The sequence below is a fragment of the Aythya ferina genome (genome assembly GCF_964211825.1).
Source record: "Aythya ferina genome assembly, contig: HAP1_SCAFFOLD_408, whole genome shotgun sequence".
Classification (NCBI taxonomy): Eukaryota; Metazoa; Chordata; class Aves; order Anseriformes; family Anatidae; genus Aythya; species Aythya ferina.
This window is the reverse complement of record NW_028181165.1, coordinates 5857-17554: the sequence shown is the minus strand read 5'-3', so window position 1 is coordinate 17554 and position 11698 is coordinate 5857. Positions and strand designations below refer to the sequence as shown.

Here is an 11698-nt window from a genome sequence, read left to right as displayed (position 1 = left end):
CATCTCAGAGCTATTTTCAGGTGCCTTCCCAAGGAATGTTACTTAACATTGTGACACTGTCTGCCCCACTAGCCTTCATGAGACTTGTAGGAATGGCTGATGGCATTTGTGCTCACTCCTGTTCACAGAATCACAGAATCACAGAATTTTCTAGGTTGGAAGAGACCTCAAGGTCATCGAGTCCAACCTCCAACCTAACGCTAACAGCCCTCCACTAAACCATATCCCTAAGCTCTACATCTAAACGTCTTTTGAAGACTTCCAGGGATGGTGACTCCACCACTTCCCTGGGCAGCCTGTTCCAGTGCCTCACAACCCTTTCAGTGAAGAAGTTCTTCCTAACATCTAGCCTAAAACTCCCCTGGCTCAACTTAAACCCATTCCCCCTCGTCCTGTCACTAGGCACGTGGGAGAACAGGCCAACCCCCACCTCGCTACAGCCTCCCTTGAGGTACCTAACAGCCTCCCTTGAGGTACCTGTTCATCTCTCTCTGTGTGTATGATATGCCTGCTGGCACCAGCAGCAATGGGATTCCTTTTACACATCTCCCATGAACCCTCAGGGGGCCCTGCTCTTCTCCTGGACATCCTACCTCCCAGGGAGCCTTTATGAGATGAACAATGAGCAGTGGACTGGCCAGCCATTGCTGAACATCCTTCCCATGCACCATATATCTCTGAGCTGGTGGTGATGCCCTGCAGAGTAAGAAAAATGACAAAAAAAGATAACAGAACAAACCTTGAGCATGCACTGTATTGTGGGTCATATGCAGAAAAAAATAGGCTATGTTTTTGATTTTGAAACATCTGCAGTCATCAGTCTCTTCAAGGCATCCTTGAGCTCCTGGTTCTTCATGCTATAGATGAGGGGATTCATTGCTGGAGGCACCACTGAGTATAGAACTGCCACCACAAGATCCAGAGATAAGGATGAGATGGAGGGGGGTTTCAGGTAGGAAAACATGCCAGTACTGACAAACAGAGAGACCACGGCCAGGTGAGGGAGGCACGTGGAAAAGGCTTTGTGTCGGCCCTGCTCAGAAGGCATCCTCAGCACAGCCCTGAAGATTTGCACATAGGACAATACAATGAAAATAAAACAACCAAATACAAAAGAAAGACTGAAAACAAGTAGCTCAACTTCCTGGAGGTAGGCATCTGAGCAGGAGAGCTTGATGATCTGGGGAATTTGACAAAAGAATTGGTCTACAGAGTTGCCTTGGCAGAAGGGAAGGGAAAATGTGCTGGCCGCGTGTAGGACAGCATTGAGAAAGCCACTGCCCCAGGCAGCTGCTGCCATCTGGGCACAGGCTCTGCTGCCCAGGAGGCTCCCGTAGTGCAGGGGCTTGCAGATGGCAACATAGCGGTCGTAGGCCATGATAGTTAGAATTGAATACTCTGAACCAAAGAAGAAGACAAAAAAGAGAACTTGAGCAGCACAGCCTTGATAGGAGATGGCCCTGGTGTCCCAGAGGGCATTGGCCATGGCTTTGGGCAGAGTGGTGGAGATGCAGCCCACGTCGAGGAGGGCGAGGTTGAGGAGGAAGAAGTACATGGGGGTGTGGAGGCGGTGGTGGCAGGCTACGGCGCTGAGGATGAGGCCGTTGCCCAGGAGGGCAGCCAGGTAGATGCCCAGGAAGAGCGCGAAGTGCAGGAGTTGCCGCTCACGCGTGTCTGCAAATGCCAGCAGCAGGAACTCGCTCACAGAGCTGATGTTGGGCATTTTCTGACATTGAACACGGCTGCCTATTTGAGAGAAAATGGTAAAAAAAGTTAGAAAAAATTTCTTTGAGGAAGAACTATTGCAAGCCTTAGAGTACCCCCCAGTCCAAGGCTCAGTATGTGAAGACATTTTCTGCAGCTCTCTTCCTTGAGCTGTGGCTGGTGCTAGCTGAGAGTGGCACTGGAAGAATGGGCAGTTGTGGGCTCCCTAGAGTTCCTTCCTCCTGTGCAGTAGGAGGAAAGCAGGAACATGAGGGAACCTCACGTGCCTTCTACTTGTTAGTTGTTGCAAACAACTCAGCTGAGTGCAGAGCTGAGCTGTAGGGATTTTGTTTGCTTTATTCTATCCCAGTAAGATCCCTGCAATGCTTAGGATAGGTATTTGGTTGCTGAACGTCCTCACATTTCCTGTGCATTCCTCTTGATACCCTGTGGGAGTGTCCCTTGGTGAAGATCAAGCAGAGCAGCTCTGCCCACCAGTCCTGTTCTTAGCTGCCCTGTGTCACCCCTATGTGAGTTGCAGGACCATCCCATTAGACTGTTTCCCTGAAAAACTGGAGAAGACACTGGAGAAGGCTGCTGAGGGAGGAGGGCCACAGAAAGCCAGACAGAGCTTGGGAGCTTGTCTTCTTTTCCATGGCTGCAAGAACTATGAGGCAGCTGACAGAGAGCCTGACATGGCCTGCTCGAGCAGGGTGTTCTGGGCAAACCAGGGAGACCTGGCCTATGGCCATACTTGAGGTTTCTGCCAGACTTCCTCACCTCGCACTGCAACCCAGCAGGACTCTCAAAGCCTACTGCATTGCCCACTGCCCTCCCAGAAACAAGACCCAGCAAGAGGAGACCCTTCCAGGACCTGCAGCTGCATGGCCCTGCAGCCAGGCACTTACCTTGTCAAGGGCTGTGCAGGTTTCTCTTGCAGGCAGCTCTCAGCATCCTCTCACTCACAACTGCCTTCAGCCCCTGTCCCCTTTTCTTCTCTCTGTGTCTGTGCCTCTGTGTCTCTTTCCTGCTGCGCTGTGCAGAGGAGCTGCTCCTGGGCACAGCTGTCTCTCTGCACCACGGCCCTCTTGCCACAAGCTCTCTCTATCCCACGAGCCCAGCCCAGCTCAGCAGCACAGCACCAGACCAAGGCACTGCAATCATCCCTCTGGGGGCTTTGATGATGAGCCCACAAACCTCAGGCACTCAGAGACAATTGAAGACATCTCTCCAGAAGTGCAAGTCAGAGGCAAGTTTCCTGCAGTGTCCCCCTGAGGGCCAGCACTGACACAGCCTCCCTTGGAGCTCATTAGAGCAGAACACTTGAGGCAGTGAGGACAAGGAGACAAAGGCAATGTGAAGGTGACACTGATGTGTACGAAGACTGGATGTGTGTCACCAAGCAAAAGGGCCAGGCCTTGACCTCCAGCCCCTGGGAAGGGAGATTCTTTCCTTGACAGTTTTCTCAGGGCTCTTTGTGGGGCAGTAGGAGATGGGGATGTGCATGGCCAAGTGCAGGAGAATGGTACGACCCCTGCCTGGTTCATGGGTGGGGGTGAGGAGGCAATGAGGCCCTGGTGCTTTAACAATAAATCTCCATATCGGCTTTAGTGGCTTAGAAGACAACAGCCATAGCCATGGACACAAAGACTTTGGTTCTGTTGGGACTTTCAGCCTTTCCAGTGTCCTTGTTCGTCTCTGAACCATGCTGTCCTAGGAAATCCCAGTCCTGTACTTTTTCCCTGTTCCTGTAGACCATTGTGTTTGTGGTGTCTCATGGGATCTGAGCTTAGTCTGATAACTCAGATTTTCTTGGTGGCCATGCTCCTCATAAGGCAGCTCTGTAGGAAGCTGGCCTGGTTCCTGGTGAGCAGGCACCACTACTTGTATGCCATCCCTCATGGAGGGTGTTCACAAGTCTATGGAGCTGGATGGGATATAGCTGAGGGTACTGAGGGAGCTGGCAGAAGTGCTCACCAAGCTGCCTTCCATCATTTATCAGCAGTCCTGGCTATCAGAGGTGTTCCCAGTCAGCTGGTTACTAGCAAATGTGATGCTCACCTACAAAGTGGCTGGAAGGAGGATCGTGGAACTACAAGCCTGTCAGTCTGAACTCGGTCCTGGGGAAGCTCTTGGAGCAGATTATCTTGAATTCCATCACACAACGCTTCCAAGTCCCAGTCCTAGCCCCAGCCCCAGCCCCAGCCCCAGCCTCAGCTGGTGGTGCTGCTCTGTAGGGCGAGGGGGCCAGGGTTCCCGGGGCACGGGGACACTCTGCAGGACCATGCTGAGCAAGCTGGGAGGCAAACCCAGCTCATGGGGTCACTGCCATTGCCCCAGGGCTGCAAGGAATCACTGGCCAGGCTCCTTTGCTGGGGCTGCTGCATGCCCTGGGGTTGCAGAGCTCTCCTTTGCCTGCTCACACCAGATTGAGCTCTGGTCAGTCCACATAGGACAGGCTCACGCTCTGCGGGCTCCATTCACTGCTGTCTACTGGGCTCACAATGCCCTGACAAAGGAGGCCAGTGAGTGATTTTTTGTAGCCCTGGGTAATGGCAATGACATTTCCTTGTTTCTCACAACCTTCACACAATTGTTTCTCCTAGCCCTCCCCACTGCCCAGCACTGTCTCTCAGGTGGCACTCGGTGACCCTTCAGAAGGGCCTTTGGGCTTCCTCAATTGTCCTGGTGCTTATTAGCACCTTCCTGGCTTCTTCCAGAGCTTCTTCTCCATTGTGGGGACACTGTCTCTGGCTGGGGCAGAGTTCTTCTGCAGTGCAGCGCCTGCGGTACTGTGTTTTTGATATGTGACCAGAGCAGTGTTGGTCACCCACGGCTGTAGTCGCTGTTCCTGTGCAGTGTTTGCAAAGCATCAAGGCCTTCTCTGCTTCTCACTCTGCCCCACCATCGAGTCGGCTTCCACTAGACAAGGTTGCTCAAAGCCCCATCCAACCTAGCTGTCCTGGTTTCAGTTAGCACAGAATTAATTTTCTTCCTAGTAGCTGGTGGAATGCTGTGTTTTGGCTTAGAATGAGAAGAGTGCTGATAACACCCCGATGCTTTAATTGTTGCAGAGCAGTGCTTATACTAAGCCAAGGACATCTCAGCCTTTGCTCTGTCCTGCCAACGGGCAGGCTGGGGGGTGCAGTAAGAGCTGGGAGGGGACAGACCCAGGACAGGTGACCCAAACTAGCCAAAGGGGTATTCCATACCATCTGACGTCATGCTAAACAATATATAGGGGTGGCTAGCCGGGAGGGAGGGGGCCGGACTGCTCGGGGTTAGGCTGGGCATCGGTCAGCGGGTGGTGAGCAATTGCATTGTGCATCACTTGTTTGTACATACTATTATTACTTTCGTATTATCACCATTGTATCATCATTATTATTATTGTTATTATTATTTTTTTTTTTTTTTTTTTTTTTTTTTCCTGTCTTATTAAACTGTCTTTATCTCAACTCACGGGCTTCACTTTCCATTTCTCTCCCCCGTCCCAGAGAGGGAGGGGGGAGGGTGAGCGAACGGCTGCGTGGTGTTTAGCTGCCGGTCGGGTTAAACCACGACAGTCTTTTTGGCGCCCAACGTGGGGCCCGAAAGGTTGAGATAACGGCAGATCTGATCAGAGTGTGTTAAACTAAAATTGGTGTAAGGATTAGACCTGCTTAATAGTCACTTGTCATGATGCTGATTGCTTTAATCACAACTCTGCTGCGCCTGTTTTCCAAATTGAGTATTATAGTACATTATTTTCCGTATTTGCTCTCTGTAGTGTTGTTTCTCCTCTCCGGGCCCTGGTTTCAGACCATTATGGTACTAAGTGTTATAGCAATGGCTTATGAGACGATAAGATATCTGGTCATGACTCTAACTTGGTATTTATACTCAGTAACATCGTGGACTCTGTACTTTGGAAACAGCATCTTGGGAACTATTAGCAATTATACCTATTGTTTTTCTCCATTAGAGAGTCAATCTGTGGAGGGGAAAGGGGAGGATATTTTTCCTTACTTGCTTACTCTCCCTTTCTCCTTCACCACCCCTGTATCCTCCTGGGTCACTCTGCCTTCCTCCTTCACCACCCTCTTATCCCCTGAGCTTGTCCCAATAGCTCTCCAAGATATTGAATATTTCTGGAATACTCAGAATACCATAGTCTTGTTGTTCTGCCTCATGAATGCACTTCAGATTCTGCTTAAAGTTAAACAACTACTTATGAAGCTCATCCGGAGATCTGCCCGGAGGCAGTATAGTTGTGGGTGGCAGGGAGTATGGGTGGATATGGGCAGGCATCTAGAGCAGTTGGCACCCCCAGTGTGTTGGAAATTCACCCCTGAACAATGGCAAAATCCTCAAAAACTGGCAGAATGCTTGAAAAAAAGGTGTAATGATTCTGGCAGTTCCAAAGTAACACAAATCATTGTAACGTGCTGGGGCCTGGCTCATGCCTATCGAGCTGCCATTGATACTGCTGTCAACTTAGTGACAGACCCTGCGGCCACTCCAAACCCTGTGACAGATCCAACGGCCACTGTGACCCCTACGGTGGATTCTGCAGCCGCTCCAGTCCCAGCTCCTGCAGCCGCTCCAGTCCCAGCTCCTGCAGCCGCTCCAGTCCCAGCTCCTGCAGCCGCTCCAGTCCCAGCTCCTGAAGCTGCTCCAGCTCCAGCTCCTGCAGCTGCTCCAGTCCCAGTTCCTGCAGTCGCTCCAGTTCCAGCTCCGGCCGCTACTCCAGTCCCAGTTCCTGCAACTGCTCCAGTCCCAGCTCCTGAAGCCGCTCCAGCTCCAGCTCCTACTGCTGCTCCAGTCCCAGCTCCTGCAACTGCTCCAGCTCCAACTCCAGCTCCTGCAGCCGCTCCAGCTCCTGTGGCCGTGTCAGAGAAACGAGCTGTAGCAGTGCAAGTTGACCCTGCAGAGGGCATTCCAACCCCTGTGGCAGACCCTGTAACAAAGTCAGAGAAACGAGCAGTAGCAGTGCAAGCTGCCCCTGTAGAGAAGGTGAAAATATGGTATAGAAATTCAAGTCGTTTAGAACGCAGAGAGTCTTCTGCCAATCCAGGTAAGGCTTCTGCCAAAACTAAGTATAGAGATGACGAAGATGATGACGACGCTGGGCCGTCAAGGATTCAGGAGGAGGAAGATGAGGATGCCGAAAGAGCAACAGTAACTACCCGAAGCCTAAACGAGCGCGAGCTACGAGATGTGCGAAAAGATTTTGGTCGCTGTATAGGTGAGCAGCTTGTCACCTGGCTGCTCCGGTGCTGGGACTCTGGAGCCAATTGTGTGGAATTAGACGGCAGGGAAGCCAAGCGGCTGGGATCCCTTGCTCGAGACGCCGGCATTGACAAAGCAATTGCAGATGGAGCACGACCCACCAGCCTCTGGAGGCGTCTCCTCTCAGCTGTGAGGGAAAGGTATCCCTTCAAGGAAGATATTTTATGTCTACCAGGCAAGTGGACCACTATGGAGAAGGGAATCCAGTACCTGAGGGAATTAGCCGTACGGGAAGTGATTTATGAGGATCCAGACCTCAAACAAACATCCACAGATCCAGATGAAGTCAAGTGTACACGACCCATGTGGCGGAAGTTTGTACGGAGTGCACCATCATCATATGCCAGCTCATTGGCAATAATGGCCTGGAAAGAGGATGAGGAACCCACAGTGGGTGAAGCGGCTAAACAACTCCGGCAGTACGAAGAAAGTCTCTCCTCTTCCTTACAGGCCTGCGTCTCAGCTGTGGAGAAACTTTCTGAAAAGGTTCACCAACTTGAAGAGAATCTATTGTCCTCCCCACCTGAACCAACCAGTGCCCACCGACCAAAGGAGAACACTTGGGAGAAACTTTCTGAAAAGGTTCACCAACTTGAAGAGAGATTATTCTCCTTCGCACCTGTACAAAGCAGTGTCTCAGCTGTCAGGGGTAGGCGTTCACCCACACAAGGAAGACGATATGGTGGGTACTCACCCCGTGCCACCCTGTGGTTTTACTTACGAGACCATGGAGAGGACATGAGAAAGTGGGATGGAAAATCTACCGCGACCCTAGAGGCACGGGTACGTGAGTTGCAAAAGAAAACAATCAGGAAAAAGGGATTCTCCGAAAAGTTTGCTGCTCCAACTTCCAGCAGACAGTCCTTCAAACACAGAAACGAGGAAGATTCTGACCAGGATTAGGGGGGCCCTGCCTCCAGCCAGGGGGAGGAAAGGGACAATCGAGTTTATTGGACTGTGTGGATTCGATGGCCTGGCACATCACGCGCCCAGAAGTATAAGGCTTTAGTAGACACCGGTGCACAATGTACTATAATGCCATCGAGCTATAAAGGACCAGAGCCCATCTATATTTGTGGAGTGACAGGGGGATCTCAGCAGTTGACTGTATTGGAGGCTGAAGTGAGTCTGACTGGGAATGAGTGGGAAAAGCACCGCATTGTGACTGGTCCGGATGCTCCATGTATCCTTGGCATAGACTATCTTAGAAGAGGATACTGCAAGGACCCAAAAGGGTTCCGGTGGGCTTTTGGTATTGCTGCCTTAGAGACAGAGGGCATTAAACAATTATCTACCTTGCCTGGTCTCTCAGAGGACCCCTCTGTTGTGGGGTTGCTGAGGGTCGAAGAACAGCAAGTGCCAATTGCTACCACAACTGTGCACCGGCGGCAATATCGCACCAACCGAGACTCCCTGATTCCCATCCATAAGCTAATTCGTCAATTGGAGAGCCAAGGAGTGATCAGCAAGACTCATTCACCTTTCAATAGTCCCATATGGCCAGTGCGAAAGTCTAATGGCGAGTGGAGACTAACAGTGGACTATCGCGGCCTGAACGAAGTCACGCCACCACTGAGTGCTGCAGTGCCGGACATGCTGGAACTTCAGTATGAACTTGAATCGAAGGCAGCCAAGTGGTACGCCACAATTGATATCGCTAATGCATTTTTCTCCATCCCTCTAGCAGCAGAGTGCAGGCCACAATTTGCCTTCACTTGGAGGGGAGTCCAATATACTTGGAATAGGCTGCCCCAGGGGTGGAAACACAGCCCTACCATTTGCCATGGGCTGATCCAGTCTGCACTAGAGCAGGGGGAAGCTCCTGAACACCTGCAGTACATCGATGACATTATTGTGTGGGGTGACACAGCAGAGGAAGTTTTCGAGAAAGGGAAGAAAATAGTCCAAATCCTTCTGAAAGCCGGTTTTGCCATAAAACAAAATAAAGTCAAAGGACCTGCACGGGAGATCCAGTTTTTAGGAATAAAATGGCAAGATGGACGTCGTCAAATCCCAATGGATGTGATCAACAAAATAACAGCTATGTCTCCACCAACTAACAAAAAAGAAACACAGACTTTCCTAGGTGTTGTGGGGTTTTGGAGAATGCACATCCCAAATTACAGTCTGATTGTAAACCCGCTCTACCAAGTAACCCGTAAGAAGAATGAGTTTGAATGGGGCCCTGAACAATGACAAGCCTTTGAACAAATCAAGCAGGAAATAGTCCATGCAGTAGCCCTTGGGCCAGTTCAAACAGGACCAGATGTAAAGAATGTGCTCTACACTGCAGCCGGGGAGAACGGCCCCACCTGGAGCCTCTGGCAGAAAGAACCTGGGGAAACTCGAGGTCGGCCCCTGGGGTTTTGGAGTCGGGGATACAGAGGATCTGAGGCCCGCTATACTCCAACTGAAAAGGAGATATTGGCAGCATATGAAGGAGTTCGATCTGCTTCGGAGGTGGTCGGTACTGAAGCGCAGCTCCTCCTAGCACCCCGATTGCCGGTACTAGGCTGGATGTTCAAGGGAAGGGTCCCCTCTACGCATCATGCAACTGATGCTACATGGAGCAAGTGGATTGCACTAATTACTCAGCGGGCTCGAATAGGAAACCCCAGTCGCCCAGGAATATTGGAAGTGATTATGGACTGGCCAGAAGGTAAATACTTTGGGATATCATCAGAGGAGGAGGTGGGTCGTGCTGAAGAAGCCCCACTGTACAACCAGTTCCCAGAAAATGAAAAGAAATATGCCCTGTTCACTGATGGGTCCTGTTGTATTGTGGGGAAGCATTGAAGATGGAAGGCTGCTGTATGGAGCCCTACACGACGAGTTGCAGAAGCTGCTGAGGGAGAAGGTGAATCGAGTCAGTTTGCAGAAGTGAAGGCCATTCAGCTGGCTTTAGACATTGCTGAACGAGAAAAATGGCCAGTTCTCTATCTCTACACCAATTCATGGATGGTAGCAAATGCCCTGTGGGGATGGTTACAGCAATGGAAGCAAAACAACTGGCAGCGTAGGGGCAAACCCATCTGGGCTGCTGCATTGTGGCAAGATATTGCTGCTCGGGTGGAGAACCTGGCTGTGAAAGTACGCCACGTAGATGCTCATGTGCCCAAGATTCGGGCTACTGAAGAACATCAGAACAACCAGCAGGTGGATCAGGCTGCTAAGACTGAAGTAGCTCAGGTGGACGTGGATTGGCAGCATAAAGGTGAATTATTTATAGCCCGATGGGCCCATGACACCTCAGGCCATCAAGGTAGAGATGCAACATACAGATGGGCTCGTGATCGAGGGGTGGACTTGACCACGGACGCTATAGCACAGGTTATTCATGACTGTGAAACATGTGCTGCAATCAAGCAAACCAAATGGTCAAAGCCTCTTTGGTATGGAGGACGATGGCTGAAATATAAATATGGAGAGGCCTGGCAGATTGATTACATCACACTCCCTCAAACTCGCAATGGCAAGCGCCACGTACTTACAATGGTGGAAGCAACCACCGGATGGCTGGAAACATATCCTGTGCCTCATGCCACCACCCGGAACACTATCCTGGGCCTTGAAAAGCAAGTCCTATGGCGACATGGTACCCCAGAAAGAATAGAGTCAGACAATGGAACTCATTTCCGAAACAACCTTATAGACACTTGGGCCAAAGAACATGGTATTGAATGGGTGTATCACATCCCCTATCATGCACCAGCCTCCGGGAAAGTTGAACGATACAATGGCCTGTTAAAGACTACCTTGAAAGCAATGGGCGCTGGGACGTTCAAAAACTGGGATACGCATTTGGCAAAGGCCACCTGGTTAGTCAATACTAGGGGATCTACCAACCGAGCTGGACCTGCCCAATCAAACCTGTTACGTACTGTAGATGGGGATAAAGTTCCTGTAGTGCATGTAAAAAATATGCTGGGTAAAACAGTCTGGGCTACTCCTGCCTCAGGAAAAGACAAACACATTCGTGGAATTGTTTTTGCTCAGGGACCTGGATACACTTGGTGGGTGATGCAAAAGAACGGAGAGGTCCGGTGTGTACCTCAAGGAGATTTAATACTGGGTGAGAATAGCCCATGAACTGAATTGTACCATGTTAATTGCTATATAATACTGTATGTTACCACTACCATGACTACTATAGGTGACTAATTAGAATGTATGGAAAAGAGTGTAACCTGAGCATGACATAAATGGTATGGAATAAGGGGTGGATAGATGTCCTGGTTTCAGTTAGAACAGAATTAATTTTCTTCCTAGTAGCTGGTGGAATGCTGTGTTTTGGCTTAGGATGAGAAGAGTGCTGATAACACCCCGATGTTTTAATTGTTGCAGAGCAGTGCTTATACCAAGCCAAGGACACCTCAGACTTTTGCTCTGTCCTGCCAACAGGCAGGCTGGGGGTACAGTAAGAGCTGGGAGGGGACAGACCCAGGACAGGTGACCCGAACTAGCCAAAGGGGTATTCCATACCATCTGACGTCATGCTAAACAATATATAGGGGTGGCTAGCCGGGGGGGGGGGGCCGGACTGCTCGGGGTTAAGCTGGGCATCGGTCAGCGGGTGGTGAGCAATTGCATTGTGCATCACTTGTTTGTACATATTATTAGTAGTAGTACTATTATCATCATTGTATTATTATCATTATTATTATTATTATTTTCCTGTCTTATTAAACTGTCTTTATCTCAACTCACGGGCTTCACTTTCCAT

The 11698-nt window shown here is 50.4% G+C and overlaps 1 protein-coding gene across 1 annotated transcript; it reads right to left on the bottom strand.

Moving 5' to 3' along the window:
- Nucleotides 1-784: 784 nt before the first annotated feature.
- LOC311429184 (olfactory receptor 14C36-like) lies at nt 785-1378 on the bottom strand (the record flags this gene model as incomplete). The annotated part of the gene is made up of 1 exon (XM_084540310.1): nt 785-1378. One exon carries the CDS (start codon nt 1376-1378, stop codon nt 785-787), a length of 594 nt encoding a protein of 197 aa, XP_084396436.1.
- Nucleotides 1379-11698: the final 10320 nt, after the last annotated feature.